Source organism: Calonectris borealis, chromosome 20, assembly GCF_964195595.1.
Source record: "Calonectris borealis chromosome 20, bCalBor7.hap1.2, whole genome shotgun sequence".
Lineage (NCBI taxonomy): Eukaryota > Metazoa > Chordata > Aves > Procellariiformes > Procellariidae > Calonectris > Calonectris borealis.
In genome coordinates this window covers 13600346-13615394 of record NC_134331.1, presented here as the reverse complement: position 1 = coordinate 13615394, position 15049 = coordinate 13600346, and the positions used below count along the sequence as shown (strand labels likewise).

The window sequence follows — 15049 nt, the reverse complement described above, 5'->3', positions numbered from 1 at the left end:
CCCTCCAGCGCTGATTGGCTGAGGCGGGGAAGCGGCGCGACCGGGCCGCCATGTTGGGAGGGAGGGCGTTGTGGGCGCCAGGAACGGAGCGCGGGCGCCGGTCGCCCTTGGCCGCGCGGCCCCGCGCCCGCTCGCCGGCGGGTTCGCCCCGGGAGCCCTCCCCTCCCCCGGCGGGCCCGCGCTCCGCGCCCGCGGCTCCCCTCACAGCGGCGAGCCGGCCACGCGGTTCGTGCGGGACTGCGCGGTGCCCCGCACGGCGCCGGCCCGCGGTGGGGAGCCCGCCCAGCCCCGCCGGGGCAGCGGCGCGGGCGGGAGCGGCCCGCTTTAACCGCGACACTCGGGGGAGGCCCGTCGGCGCGCCGGGACAGGCCGCCCGCCGCCATCAGCGCCCGCGGCGGCGCTCCGCGTGACGCCGCCCCCGGGGAAGACGCCGATTGGTCCGTCCGGCCTGGTGCCACACGTCTCCGCCCGCGATTGGCCATGGCAGAGCCGCGGCGGCGGCGGGGCGGCGTGCGGCGGTACCGCTTCACGGAAGGGCCGGCGACGGTGGCGCTGCGCATCCCCGAGGTACCTCCGGGGAGGACGGGGCGCGGTAAGACCGGGGCGCGGGGGCCGCCTCCCCAGCTCCGCGCCCGGTGTGTTTCAGGTGGTGGACTCGCGGTACGGGATGTACGTGTGGCCCTGCGCCGTGGTCCTGGCCCAGTACCTCTGGGCCCGCAGGGGGAGCCTGCCCGGCAAGCGAGTGCTGGAGGTACCGCTGACAGCCCCCCGCGACACCCCTTGTCCGCAGCTGCAGCGGCCCCCCGGTCTCCCCGAGCGCGCTGTGGTTTCAGATCGGCGCAGGCGTCAGCCTCCCCGGCGTGGTGGCTGCCAAGTGCGGCGCCGAGGTGACCCTGTCCGACAGCGAGGAGCTGCCCCAATGCCTGCGGAACTGCCGGAGAAGCTGCCTGATGAACGACCTGCCCCACGTACCTGTCGTAGGGCTCACCTGGGGGCGGGTATCTCCAGAGCTGCTCTCTCTTGCTCCTGTAGACATTATTTTAGGATCGGATGTCTTTTTTGACCCAAAAGGTATGTCAGTACTCCCAGGTATCTTTGATCTGTGACAAACTGCAAGGACTTCGGTCCGAGTAGTGCTGGGAACACTCTCAAGAGAGCAGGTGACAGCCTTTATGGCGGTGCTGTCATATTGAACTTGTTGCTCTTGGGGTCATTCTAGCATTAAGCTATCGTAAATACCACTGGAGGGTGGGTGAAGAGAAAATGCAGTAATGACTAACTGCTTAAGGCCATGCTTCTCAGGTCTCTCATACAGATGCAGTTAGTCTTGTATTGATTTTTAATTACCATTTCATATAACCAGGCTTATTTAACTGTACCTAGAATCCAGAGACTAACCAAGACTGCTTGATCTCCCCAAACTACAGACTTTGAAGATATTTTAACTACAGTGTACTTCTTGCTGGAAAAGAATCCACATGCTCAATTCTGGACTACTTACCAAGTCCGAAGGTAAACTCTCTTGCATATTTAAGACTCAAATCTTAGTTCTTGTCTCCCTGTCTTAGCTCTTACTAGAGCGCCAACTTCTCAGAGGCACCACTGCACTGATTCCAGGGAAGCTCCTCAGATTGTGAATCAGACTGGTAAATCCTAGGGGTATCAGGGAAAAGCAGCCAAACCAAAAAATAATTCAAGGACCACAAATTTACTGTTGACTCTGTTACAAACTCAGTTTTGTGAACTGTTGTATTTAAGGTCAGTGACAGCCTCCTATAATTACTGCAGATGTTAACTTGGATTACGTTTTCACATGCTGGTATTTCCTCCCCTCAGTGCCGACTGGTCTATTGAGGCTTTGCTCTGCAAATGGAAACTGAAGAACACCCACGTTCCCTTACAGTCGTTCAACGCAGACAAAGAGCACTTGGCCAGCTCTTCCCTACCAGGAAGACATACAATTGAAATGATGATAATCTCACTAGCAAGATCAGATGGTACTTAAGTTTATTCCACTTCGTTCCAATACAAGATGATACTTAACTGTTCACTGTTGCACGGATCTGCAGAAACCAGTCCTGTTCACAGCAAACCTCATGCATATTTTTTGGGAAGCAGATCCCCTTAACAGTGATTCTTAAAACATGCATTGTAAAAATAAAGCTGTTCAATTGTTTAGCTATGGCTTTTGAGAAATTTGTGCTCCTCCCCAAAGACCACATAATAGTTCAAAGACTCAATTCCATTATGTAAGCCACTACACAACAAAGCTTAACAACCTGACAATCCACAAGATCCAACTCAAATTCACAACTTCACCTATGAAGAAAAGTTAACTGCACTCTTTCAAGATAAAAAAATATCCCCATAAGATCTGTTTCCCAGGACTGAAGCTCCTTCCCAAAGATTCATATACAAAAGCCAGCCCCTTTGTTTTTAAATGCATTTGGGTAGACTGCCACTAGCCACGCAGTCCTGGAACATACAAACTCCTCAAGTTTGTAGAAAAGTACTTTTAATCCTCAATCAAGCCAGATTGCAAGTATTCAGTTGTTTCCATTCCCATTTAACATACATGCATGAAGTTAACAAGGCATTACAATAACCCTTGACACATCATGGTTGAAGTTACAATTCATTTGGTATCCAAATCAAGAAAAAAAACCATCACTGCAAGATTAGCTACCACCAAGCAGCAGCCTGTTCAGTCAGGGCAAGCACACAGCAAATGCAGTGAGTACTGCTCAGTGTGTATCTTCCATAACAACATCCGACAGACCTGTCTGATTCTGTGTTTGTACTTCGGTGTGCAGTACTTGCCATACAACATTTCAGTTAGTCACAATACTAGTTAAGTTTGCCTGTAGTAATTTAAAAGCAACTCCAGTGGATAAAATTTGTGAGCAGTAGAACGCATTCAGTTACTATATAGAAGTTAAACATTGACAGTATAATTGCAGAAATCTTTTCAAGCTAAAAATAAGCTGACTCAGACATTAAGTTGAGAAAAGTTAACACAGAAAAATGTTTAATATTAACTACAGAGACAGTGGGTATAGTACAGAATGTCTTAAGCAAAAGATACACCAATCAGTACTTACAAAGGAATGAACCATTTCGTTTCTTAACATTACATTTCTCATATGTAAGTTCATATATGTAGGTTGGTAAGTTTTACCATTCTGGAAAAAATAAGGTGTGTATATCATCAGCTAGATGTGCTCACTGTATGCTCCATTATTTTTACGCAAGGCCCGGGTGACTGGAAGTGCAGTTGTCAGGCATTTTAATTAACTGGACAGCCATTTGTTTCTGCACGACAAGGCATCGTTACACAGGAGCAATCAGGAGAAAACAGGAAACAGCCAAGCACTCTGCACTGCAACACGCCACCTTAACAGCTAACCAGCATTACTCAACTGCTACACAACTGCGCCTAGTGCACAAAAATACATAAGAGAAGAGATTAGAATTGAGTCTGATAAAACAATCCTTTCAAATATCAACTGTCACCTGAAAAGATTTCTACCAATTTGAATTTGAAGATACTATCTGAATTCAAAGTAAAAAAAAAAGCATTTACAGTAAGTTTCAAATTGAAGTTTTGCAGAATTTTATTTAAGGAATGAAGACAAAATTGAGAATACTTTTTGACAGTTAGCTACTCAGCATATAATGGCTGCATGTTTCCTCAGTATGAAACTGGAGGCAGCAAGTTACCATCAGTTTAATTTCAAATAAAAGTCAGCACTATATAAACAAAAATGAAGTTTTACCTCAAATATCCAAGCCAATAATGAAATCGGTAGTCGTTCACTTCACTAAATTACAAGAAATTTGAATAACAGCAACAAAATGGCACATAAAATGTAAAATCTGCCACTTGAGGCGCAACTTAAACAAGTAAAAAGTTAGACAAAATGTTACAAAATAACCTTTTCAACAGCTGGTTGCTCGTGCCAGGGGTCTCTCCCAGGGACTGAAGACTCAAGCGATCTTTTCCCCCCAAAGGCGTCCTTTATGTAGATTCTCATTTATCTGATGCATCTAGGTTTGAAGAAAGAGAAGTTCAGCCAGGTTTCTACCTTGTCTCTTTTGGTTGTGTGGATGACTTCAGGTATACTTCTAGTTGTCTTTCAACTGGCTTTGCCTAATTTAATTAAGTTTTAGGAATTTCCACAGTGTTCCACCTCCCCCCATATGTTGCTTTACTTCAGAGGCCAAATGTAAGGTTCTGTCGAAGTATTTAGTTACAAAGAAGAATAAGCATCAGGCTGTAGATCAAGCCACCATTAACTTCAATTCAGCCTGTTCAACAATAAATTACTAAAAGTTATATAAAAGTTATAAAACTAGTACTTCTTCATAAAGACTTAACTAAACTCTAATTAGCATTCAAAACAGAAAATGTGACTAATTTTGCTACAATTATCTAACTTCAGAGCTAGCTTAGGCCCTTTCCTTTAAAAAATAGGACCAAACAGTTTGAAGGGTTAAAGACACACTATCCTTTCCCCACCCGGTGTATCCTTAGATGCCTCTTCAAGATGTCGACTTGAGGAAAAACTAGTTTCCATGGTTTTCTCGTTGCAAGGCATTTGCCACTTTTCTAGAACAGTTATTACCTCCAGTCAGTATAATGGCCACTGAACCGATCTTCCGTTATAAAAGGATAGTGTATCTTTAACATTTAAAGACAAACCTGCTCCAATACACGCCCACAGAAACTGGTCCCTGGAGGATCAGCCAAATCAGTTAAAATCTGCAATACTGGCCAATATTCTTTTAGCAAACAGGAGACCGCAGCTTTAAAGGGGAAAATGCAGATGTTGGATAAATACAGTAAGAAATAGTCATTTTCATCATAGGTTGCGTCTCATACAATATTTTATTAAAACCAAGCCATTAATCTCTCAATAAAACATTTTCTCTGTAAAAAAAATTTCTCCGTAGAAAGCCCTTCGGTATTAATTTCCCTAAACCAATAACCAAAAAGCACTGCTCAAGAAAAAAAAAGCTATCAATGTGCCCCGTTAGGATTCACTTGGTTCAGGCTATTAATACTCTAAGAAACTACCCAACACCCCACCTAAGTGCTATAACAAAGTAACATGCACCATGTGCTGATCCCGAGGTACATTACCATGTTCCTAGGAGGATACAGCTCCTTCTTCTTCCGGAGACTTGGGAGGGCTCTTAGACCTGGATCTAGAGTTGGATTCCCTCTTTGAGGCAGGGGGAGGGCTTCTAGATCTGGACCGAGATCTTGACCTGGACCGGGATCTGGAGACAGACGAGGACTTTGACTTGGATCTCCTGGCAGACCTGGACTTCGAGGTGGAGCGAGACCGAGAGCGTGTGCGAGACCGGGATTTGGATCGACTGTAGCGGGACCGACTGCGGGATCTAGAGCGGCTCCTGCTTCTAGATCGGCTGCGACGGCGTCTTCTAGGGCTAAAACATACCAGGAGGGGGAAAAAAAAAAAATAGCGTTAGAAGTTGAACACGGGCGGCGCAACAGACTTCACAGACTACTTCGGGACAGGGAGGGCAGAAGGGCACCCACGTGGGCAAGAAAATGAGCGTTAAGAGGGCGCCATTGTTCGGAGTGAGCGGCCGGGGGCTGAAACTACCACAGGGCGAAACTCTTCCGCTCGGAGGGAACTCCACGTGCCTTTGCTACTACAGCCCTACCCCGCTCCCAGCCCCGCCGCCAACTCACTTCGAGAAGGAAACAAAACGCAGCGGCCCCCGCTGTACAGGCGCACGCCTAAGCCCCGTCTCCCTGCCTTATTACCGAAACTCCGCTGCCTCCCCACACCCGCCCGGGCGCTGACCTGCGGCTGCGGCGGCCGTAGCCACTGCTCCCGTAGCGGCGCGGCGGCGGGCCACGCCGGCTGTGGTGCGAGTCGGGGGGGCGGCCGTAGCGGGCCATCTGCACGCGGAGCTCGCGGCCATCCAGCACGGCCCCGTCCATGGCGTCCATCGCGTCCTCGGCATCGCGTTTGTCGTGGAAACGGACGAAGGCGAAGCCGCGGCTCTCCTTGGTGTAGCGGTCCCGAGGGATGTAGACGTCGCCCACGCGGCCGTACTTCTCGAAGACCCTCCGGAGCGTGTCCGGGGACGTACGGTAGGTCAGGTTGTCCACCTTGAGGGACGTCATGCCCTCCACGTCCGGCGGAGGGCGCCCGTAGCTCATGGCGGGCAATAGCCCCCGAGGGGCGGCGGCGGCTGAGGAGAAGAAACCCGAGGGAAGGGGGGCGAGTCAGGAGCCGGCGCGGCCCTGCGGGGGAAGCGCCTCACGCCGGAGGGGGGGCGCCGGAGCGGCGGCCCAGCAGAGTCCAGAAAGTAAGGGAGCTACAGGGCATAGGGGAACGCCGCGGGGTCCTCAGCGGAGAGGGAGGCGCAGGCACCCACCTCTGGGGTCCGGGGGAAGGCGGCCTAAGGCCGGAGCACAGACGAAGCGCCAGCAACGGCCGCCCCTGCCCGCCGCTGCGAGGAAATGAGCGGGGCGCCGCCCGCGCGCGCCTACTTAACGCCACAAAATGGCCGACGGCGACCCGGAAGCGAAAGCGCCGCCCGGCGCGCGCTGCCCCTCCCGCCCCGCACCCGGCGGCGGCCTCCCCGAGCGCGGCCTTGTCTTTCTTTTTTTCTCCTTACCGGCCGCTGATCCCGGAGGCGGCCTTGGAGGGCGCACGGAAAATCGCCCTCTAAATTAATAACTCGCCTGTCGGTGAAAGTGACCGCTAAGGCGGCTCCGCCATGACCCGGAAGGACTCGGTGGAGGCGGGGAAATTTTAAACAATGTGTGCCGAAAACGGTAAAAAATCGGAAATAAGGCGAGGCCGGTCTTTGCTAGGGGGAGGAGGGGCGGGAAACGCCCGCCGCGTGAAAAAAAAGCGTTAAGGAAGGGGTGCGCCTCTCACGCGGGCGGGGGCGCGGGGCGGTGACGGTTTAAAATGGCGGATGGAGAGGGGAGAGCGCCGTGAGGGGAGGCGGGTGGGGGCCCTCGGCTCGGGCTGCGGTGAGGGTGCTTCCCCCGGGGCAGCTGCTGTGGGAGGGAGCTCTGTGCCCCTCTTGCTCCCGGTGCAGCCGGGTGCGTTCCCCGGTGGCCGCTGTGAAGGGGCCTGGCAGGCGCCGGGGCTGTGGGCGCCCCGCGGGCTCTCCTTCACCTCCTGCTGGTAGCCGTGCCTGGCGAAGCCTCCTCGGTCCGCGCAGCCCTGGGTGCGTTGTGCGATGTAGGCAGCCCTCTGCCCGCACGCTGCCGGCAAGGCGATCTGCAGCGGTGCCTGTGGGAGAGCTGTGGGCCGAGCTGGGAAACGTCAGAAATCCTCCTTTACACACAGCGCTCTCTGCAACTTCATGCTTTGGCAGCGTGCATGGTAAAGTCGGAACAAGGGTGAGGATTAGCTCGGCCCTTGTGTGAGGATGACAAGCAGATTCCCTGAGTTTTGTCTAGGGAATCTGGTGAAAGCTGCTCCCACACCCGAAGAGTTGTTGCTGTGTTGCTTCAGGCACTGAATAAAATGCCCAAACTCCAAGTATGAACTAGAATATCTAGTTCTCATCTTACAACAGTGATAAATGTTTCTACCCATCTGTTTCGTAATATATATTAAGAATAGAAACAAAGAAGAGACAGTTCTCTACTGATTTGTTTAATGCAATGACAGTATCAATATACGAAAGCAAGTTCAGTGTTGGAATTTAAATCCTTAATGTAATTATGTTTAATATTTTTTGCACTGAAGAATTATAAAAATAAGCAATGACATCAATACAAACCCAGAAGCAACAGTTTGTTTCTTGCTACAAATGACTTAAGAAATCAAATAAACTAGTACTGGTTTTCACATTTTGTATTGCTTCGTGCTATAATGTTTGTTCTTTTTTCCCAGAGAATTTTGATTAAAAATTTTCTGATTCATCTGCTGAAACCCTTTCGCTAAGGAGAAATTCGAAGTTTATCTTTACAAAGATTTCCCTAAAATGACAGAGGGAGTTTCCTGTGTCCCTTCCTCTCTAGTTTCAGTCACTTCAATACAAGCTGTGGCTGTTGCCGAAAGAATTGGCCAGCACACCAGCCCGGTTTGCCCTGCAGCTAGGTGAATGCTTATGCTGGCAGAAGAGGAAGAAGGCGTAAGTGGGACACAGTGCCTACAGGATCTTAAAAATCTGTTATTATAAATTCGTAATGTAGAAAAGGAAGAAGAGAGCTTTGCTTGTGTTAAAAAAACCCACCTTGATATTCTAATTGGATCTTTGTACAATAGCCTCTGAATAATCATACTGACTTTCTTCCACAAGTAAAAAATAAACACTGTTTTGAAAAAACTAAATTTTTTAGAAAATACAACTTGGGAATTAAAAGCGTATTAAATATGTAACGATAACTGGGATGCGGATTTTATTTAAGTCCTTTACTGTAGATAGCAGAGGTAAAATTTGGTGATTTTTCATTTACTTCAATCAATTCTGGATTTCCTTCCCTTCCTCTTCGGCCAGCCGTTAAGTGGAGCTGATTTAGCAGAATGCTCCAATCCTGACTTGGAGGCCCGACAGGATAGACACAGGACGGCAACAGTAAAAAGCAGCCATTTGGTTGATACAAGATGTGTGATGCTCTTTCAATTTTGCTGATGTTTTACCAGAGATCTTCAAAACTTAAATTGATCTTAAATTTATTATTTAGAAACACTGTGAAGTAAAATACTACAAGTATGTAATTGCTAAAAACGAATGTTGTTGCTTGAGACAAAGCAGTGAAGGATTATGAAGACTCTTTCCTCTCCCGAGTCGCTGAGACAACGAAAGGCAGAAGCACTGTGCAGAGCACCTGTGTTGATGGCACTGAGCGATGTAGTTTCTCCCGGGTAGGTGGGAATCGTTTTCCCTTTGCAATGACTTTGTGTGTGTTTGAATTCAGCTAATTAAACAATTATCTTAGATGACTTTCTAAGACTTTTTTTATCTTGCTGGGTGTTAATTAGTGGATAGAGATTATAATTCTTAAAAACTAGTACAGATCTTTGTATTTTAAGGATTAGGCGATTTCCACCCTTGCAGGTAGAAAAAGTGTTCTTTCATAAAACTGCATTTCCCATGGTGCACAAGGGCTTTCTAGGCTGGGTCAGCTGATCTAGATTGTGAAATGTTCCTTATTTCCTGTCCAACATGCATGGAAATCACTCGTGTGCACGAATGTCTCATCTTTCCTTCGTCAGGTGATTTAAAGGCTTTGGACCAGAATTCTGATTTAGAACAATGGCAAGGACCTGGACTGATTAGCTAGCTTGGTATCTGGAAAACTGCTTTGTTTGGGGGAAAGAGATGTCATGAAGAAGTAACGTACTGCCGTCTGCTCTGTTAACTTCATGGGAAAAGGTAGAGAGAATCTTGATCTTTGCCTTTTGTACCAGACCTTTACCTTTGTTTTTTTTCGAGTTACTGATTTTGCTGTACATTATTTAAGAGAGTCACCAGATTTCTTGATTAGTTGGTGGTTATGTCCTAGCAGCTAATAAGTAGCTCTAAGTAATCGTCATTTTTGAAGCTTTCTTTTTGGTTTTATTCTTTTTGCTTGTTTGTTTTTAACAGAGGTTAAGAGGAAACTTTTAAAAGAAAAGAGTTTTTTCAGAGGGGAGCTGAGGACTTGGCAAGAAAACACAGAATGTCTCCTGAATCAAAAAAACTTTTCAACGTAATTATTTTGGGAGTCTCATTTATGTTTATATTCACCGCTTTCCAAACATGTGGAAATATTGCGGTAGGTGTGAATTTCAAAACATGCCACATTTCTATCACAGTTATTCATCCTTTCTTGTCTTTCATGTACTGTAATGTAAGAGTTGATTTACTTGGGATTTTTTAATGTGCACCACACCTTGACATTTTGTCTCCTTTCTTTTGGTTTAGTGTTCACTAGAGTAAGTTGGTTAACTGGATAATTAAGCAGTTTATTTTTTTAAGATAGCAGAGCTACATATGTAAGTACACCTGATTGCTTAGAAAGTAGAAAATTAATGAATCCTATCAAATGTTTGAACTGTAAAATAATGTCTGTTTTGACACTTGCAATATTTAACAATTGAATTACATTGGATCTTCCATATTTCTGATTATTCTATATAGTCCCTTTCAAAATATTTGCCTAAGTTGTTATTACTAAGCATGCCCCTAGTTTTTCCTAGAGTGTTTTTCCTAATCTAACATATTTTTCTGTTCTAACAAACTAGACATTGAGGGGGAGTATGAGGATAACATCTGACAAGTAGTCAGACTTCCACAATTGCTAGAACTGCCAAGTCACCTTCCATCTGAATAAGTAATTTACTTCTTTATCTCTGCGTGCTGAAGCAAAATTGGTCATAACATAATCCAAATTTACTATTAAAAGCAGATTGTACTCTTAGTACTTACATTTTTAGAATCCTGCTACTGACATACTTAGCCCAGATCCTCTAACTTACTGGATTGTTGGCATTGCTTTCAATATTAGTTATATGCCTGAAGGACAGTTAGATTTCAACATACCTCGTGAGCCTACAGGTCTTCAGCTTCTCTTCTCTTGCATGCAAGAAGAATCCTTTCTGGGTTCAGACATATAAATGTCCTTCACTGCATTATAGAAATAACTACTTAGGATAGTTTTTGTAAAAGTCATAGTGCAGCGTGATACTGTACATCAGTACGTAAGTATGCGCAGTGATCTTAGAAGTTCTGCAATGAATTCACAGCACCTCACTGAATTGGACCTAGTGATCATGCAATTATGTAATTTATTGTCATTAAAGTCATTGCAAGCGACTTTCAATCAGGTCTGCCCGCCAATCCAGCTAATTACATGGTCTCGTGATCACTAACGCTGATTCAAGGGGAAAAAAAAGGAACAGAGAAATAACGGAAAACCGAAAAGAACGGAAACTCTTTATCAGAAGCTCATAGGTAGGTCAAATTAAGAGTATTTTGAAACTCCTCCTTTTTTCCCCAATTTTTAAATTAAGATAGTCATACATATCTAAGAGAGGTGTTTTGTGAAATACTTTAAGGTCTCTGATGAAGTCATGATATAATCCTAAAGTACTAATTTCTGCTTCAAACATAGGTGTTTCCCTGCCAAATACCTCCTTCACCTTCATTGTGGAGGTGTTGCGAGTTGTAATTAAGACTTTAAATTATTTTAAGTACTTTATAGAGTCTATAATGATTAATTCTAATGTTTAATACTGACTTCAAACCGATGCAAGTGTTCTCAAACTACAAGATATGTTCTAACATATTACAACATATGATTTTCTCCTCACAGCAAACTGTTATCACAAATCTAAACAACACAGATTTTCATGGCAGTGGCTACACAAGGTAATTTACACAGATTCCTTATTACTGTTCTCCTTGCAGGGCGAAGCTGGTTATAATTCCATCTGGTAGAAATATACTTTCAAGAGATTGTAGTGTTCTGCTGACTTCACAATTTAATAACATACTTAAAGCAGTTTAAAAGATGGACTTCTCACATTCACTCTAGTTCTACTCTGACTTATTTCTAGTTGAACTACATATCTGTTTTGCATGTTTTCTTTGTAGGGAGAAAAAACACCATACCGTTATCACATTCTCAGCATTTTATCTTTGGAGATGAAGGATGTAGAGGTTTTAAAATAAATAAAACTGCTAAGGCCTTGGTTGTTTGTCCTTGTACACCTCTGTGTGTTTGTGTAGGATAGGTGGGGTGGATCAACTTCCAGGAAATACTGCAACATAAATGTGAAAGGAGCAGTCAGAAAGATGAGAAGCAAAGCCACAAAAAGCTGTTCTGTTTGTTTATGGCACTGGCATAGCCAAACTCGCCAAGCATGATCAGGGACCTTTTGTACGCCAAATTAAGCTGTCATATAGGAAAACCTGATTGCTGCTTTGAAGGGTTTACTGTCTTAATTTAAACTAAAAATACAACTCGCACAAAATATATCTATAACACTTCTGTGGTGTATTTGGCAGAAAATGAAAACCTCTCTGATAGATGAATGAGGCTCTGGAACGTTCTCTAGAAATACTGGGCACAAAATACAGTAACTATTGTTAAGGCACAGTTTGACAATTGCGTGTTGTAAATTACAAGACGTGCGTGCTTCCAATAGTTTGGGACTCTATTCAGCAATCCAAGAAACACTGTACACTCCTATATTCCCATATAGAGTGCAGTGGGTAAGGTAACGAAGAAAGGAAGGGAATGTTTGACCATGAAAGTTATGCAGTTACTTCAGTTATGTATATCCTTAACGTGATACTTTGGAATCAACTGAACATTCTTAAATCAGTTGCACTTATACCCTATTTTATTTTAAGTACTTAATCATCTTTGGTGTTTATTTACGTAGCATGTCCATTATTTATGGAGTATTCTCTGCATCAAATCTTCTATCACCTTCAGTGGTTGCGATAGTAGGACCTCAACTCTCCATGGTTGTTAGTGGCATATTTTATAGGTAAGTATTAATTTTGAATTTTTGTCTGCTTCCTTTGAAATCTTTCTCTCATTTTTTCACACCTAAAACTACCATGCCATACATGAAACTGTACTGGTTAAGGCAGGCAACTGTCTGTATCACTAGATGTGTAACTGCAGAGTACTTCAGCCTACTGGAAACAGAGTGTATTTTTTCCATAGCACTTCCAGATTTTGCTGACTGTGGAGTTCAGGTTGTGAATTATTGTTGTGTTCAGATTAATGACTATATAAAAAAAAATTCTACATGCTTAGTGGAGTAAAAAAATTACCTTTTTTCACATATGACCTGAACTATTTTCCAATGTTACTTAAGAGAGAGTAGCTGATTTTAAAGAAGCTAAGTGAGATTTCTGTTTGTTGAAGAGCATTGTCCACTTTAAGTCTATATTCAATAAACTGATCTGTTCTATTCTAGCCTATACATTGCAGTTTTTATCCAACCTGCTACATGGGCTTTCTACACTGCTTCTGTTTTTATTGGCATTGCAGCTGCTGGTAAGCATTGTTCTGACCCTGCTTACTATTCTTTGCCACATTTGAATATACTTCTAAAATATTTTTATTTCCTGAGCAATATATTCTGTATATTTCAGTACTCTGGACGGCACAGGGAAATTGCTTGACTGTAAATTCTGATGAAAATACCATTGGAAGGAACAGTGGAGTATTTTGGGCACTCTTACAGTCCAGGTAGACTTTATTTGTTAATCTTTTTTTGGTTGTGTACACATTCTACTTTTTACATTTTTTGATAAGTGGGAGACTGAATCTAAAAACACTCCACTAGTACCTTGCAGTCAGTGAAGTGGGAGGGAAGGCTGGAAGCAACGTTTCTATTGCTATTGTGCATTACAGAACAATGAATGAAAGTTACATATTGCAAGCCTCTGCTCTTGACACGCTAAAAAGATATCTTTCTGTTAGGGGAGCATTTGACATATGCAACAGAAATCTTGTTGATTGTGGAAGGCTGTGCTAATTTGTGTCAGGATCCTGAGTGCACTAATAAGCCCTAATGGTCCTGAACAACCTCAGCTGGGGCCTCCACCACACCCTTCCCATCTGCCCATGGGCCCAGGAGCCCCATTTGAACTCAGCCCTGGCCCTTCAGTGCCTCTGGAGCTGCATTGGAGGACTACTGGTGTCCGGCTCAGCTACAGCTATGCTTGTGCCGGGCTGTGGATCCTGGTGGCCTAGACTCCAGTCCACAGACTGACTTCCCGTCTTGGCTTTGTTCTGCCTTGTCACTGTGGACCTGCGTGATAATCACCGGACCTGACTCTGGCCTGTGGACTGGCTTCCCGGCTTGACCTCAGGCCTGCCTCGTCCACACAAAGCTGTCTGATGGTCTGGACTCTTGGTTGACCCTGCTTACAGTCTTTGGGCCTGTCCTGCTTGCCTTGCTCGAGTAGTGCAGGGCTGGGCTCTAGCTGACGAGGCACCTTCTCTGCGGGATGTGTTATCCCCCTTGACTCTTAGCCCCCCTTCCCTGAGGGAGCAGCCGGACGTCGCTGCTCACTGACAAGTTGAAGTGAAGATACTAAAGTTGGACCTGGCAGTCAGAAAAGAGATCCTTTGTTGATAGTTCTCTGATATTAAGCTTCGAGTGCTGCATCAACCAAAAAAGTCAACAAAAGTTTCGGCATCAAGAAAGGTAGTGAGAACAAGGTCGTGGGCGCTGTGTTGCTGCCATTGAGTATTTTGTGCAGATATGGTTTATGCTTTTTGGGAGAGTGTAATGTAATTAGCGTATAGAGAAAAATCACCAAAATGTGCAAGAAGATAGAGCTGCTGACCTGAAGAGAGACTAAAAAGGCTGGGACTCTTTCCTTCGGAGAAAAAGCATCTGAGGATGATTATACTGATGGATTACTAAAACTTGAAGGCAGCAGGTGAGCTGAATGTAGAACTGTTGGTCAGCAAATGCTGCTGTACTAGAATTCAGGTCACTTGGTGAAACTAGAAGAGGATTGGTTTGAAACAGATAAAGTGCTTCTTTACACAATGGGTGATTAAACTTTTGGAGCTTACTGCCACAGGAGGATGTAGAGTTGGATGATGTCAGCCAGATCAAAAAAGGGTCAAACAAATTCATTGGCAACAGATCCACAAATGATTCCTGAAGGCAGATACCTTTTATGACCCCTAAGGCAGCAACTCGGGATATTGGGAGATAATGAGAGGAATGAATCACAGAAAGTGCTTAGGCTGGTGAGCCTGCACTAGATGGCATTGCTAATGCTGTTGTGGGGACAGAATGCTGGATTAGTAGAACATCCGTCTGAACCAGTGGCATACTTCTTGTGTTCCTTAAGTTTCAGGTTCCAGAATTAACATATTGGTATGTTATTAGAGTAGCAATTTCCACAAACCCAACTAATTGTCTGTTTTACAGTGCGTAAAATGCATGGCTTTATATGAGGAGACTTGACTCTAGGCTGTTTTGAATCACTACTCATTTAAAATTACTATATTTCAGGAAACTGTGGGTAGGAACACAGCATTTCCCTTGAGCTGTTAAAGACCAATTTAGCATTG

At 45.1% G+C, this 15049-nt stretch overlaps 3 protein-coding genes across 10 annotated transcripts in view; 2 read left to right on the top strand and 1 right to left on the bottom strand.

Moving 5' to 3' along the window:
- Window positions 1-54: 54 nt before the first annotated feature.
- METTL23 (methyltransferase 23, arginine) lies at window positions 55-2178 on the top strand. The gene is made up of 5 exons (XM_075169912.1): window positions 55-567; window positions 647-751; window positions 834-1071; window positions 1428-1512; window positions 1837-2178. The coding sequence occupies exons 1-5, from the start codon at window positions 481-483 to the stop codon at window positions 2003-2005; spliced, it is 684 nt and encodes a 227-aa protein (XP_075026013.1). The 5' UTR covers window positions 55-480; the 3' UTR covers window positions 2006-2178.
- An 823-nt stretch (window positions 2179-3001) lies between these two features.
- SRSF2 (serine and arginine rich splicing factor 2) lies at window positions 3002-6199 on the bottom strand. Of its 3 annotated transcripts, XR_012676702.1 has the most exons (5): window positions 5838-6199; window positions 5144-5454; window positions 4703-4806; window positions 3936-4047; window positions 3002-3436 (listed from the first exon to the last, which is right to left on the bottom strand). XR_012676702.1 is itself a non-coding variant. In XM_075169913.1 (3 exons), the coding sequence occupies exons 1-2, from the start codon at window positions 6197-6199 to the stop codon at window positions 5151-5153; spliced, it is 666 nt and encodes a 221-aa protein (XP_075026014.1). In that variant the 3' UTR covers window positions 3002-4047; window positions 5144-5150. The 3 variants fall into 3 exon arrangements, 1 of the variants encoding a protein (XP_075026014.1); XR_012676701.1 differs by having other exon boundaries at window positions 3002-4047; XM_075169913.1 differs by lacking the exon at window positions 4703-4806 and having other exon boundaries at window positions 3002-4047.
- A 530-nt stretch (window positions 6200-6729) lies between these two features.
- The window catches only part of MFSD11 (major facilitator superfamily domain containing 11), a 34097-nt gene continuing 25777 nt past the window's right edge, over window positions 6730-15049 (top strand). For 3 of the 6 annotated variants that reach the window (XR_012676700.1, XM_075169898.1, XM_075169896.1), the window contains exons 1-8: window positions 6730-6820; window positions 8693-8873; window positions 9225-9384; window positions 9598-9766; window positions 11306-11361; window positions 12381-12488; window positions 12927-13006; window positions 13105-13201. Coding sequence is in view for 5 of the 6 variants with exons in the window: in XM_075169898.1 (XP_075025999.1) it covers window positions 9671-9766; window positions 11306-11361; window positions 12381-12488; window positions 12927-13006; window positions 13105-13201 (437 nt within the window). In the remaining variant the exon portion in view is untranslated. Of the gene's footprint in view, window positions 6821-8692; window positions 8874-9170; window positions 9385-9595; window positions 9767-10235; window positions 10325-11305; window positions 11362-12380; window positions 12489-12926; window positions 13007-13104; window positions 13202-15049 lie in introns of those variants that run through there. The other 3 variants (XM_075169899.1, XM_075169897.1, XM_075169900.1) reach the window with 2 other exon arrangements.

Excerpts from the sequence above, each read along its gene's own strand:
- SRSF2 (XM_075169913.1), bottom strand. The coding sequence starts at position 6,199 with ATGAGCTACGGGCGCCCTCCGCCGGACGTGGAGGGCATGACGTCCCTC. Across the intron at positions 5,455-5,837 it reads TACGGCCGCCGCAGCCGCAG|CCCTAGAAGACGCCGTCGCA; the intron begins GTCAGCGCCCGG and ends GGTATGTTTTAG.
- METTL23 (XM_075169912.1), top strand. The coding sequence starts at position 481 with ATGGCAGAGCCGCGGCGGCGGCGGGGCGGCGTGCGGCGGTACCGCTTC. Across the intron at positions 1,072-1,427 it reads TGTCTTTTTTGACCCAAAAG|ACTTTGAAGATATTTTAACT; the intron begins GTATGTCAGTAC and ends CCCAAACTACAG. Across the intron at positions 1,513-1,836 it reads ACTACTTACCAAGTCCGAAG|TGCCGACTGGTCTATTGAGG; the intron begins GTAAACTCTCTT and ends TCCTCCCCTCAG.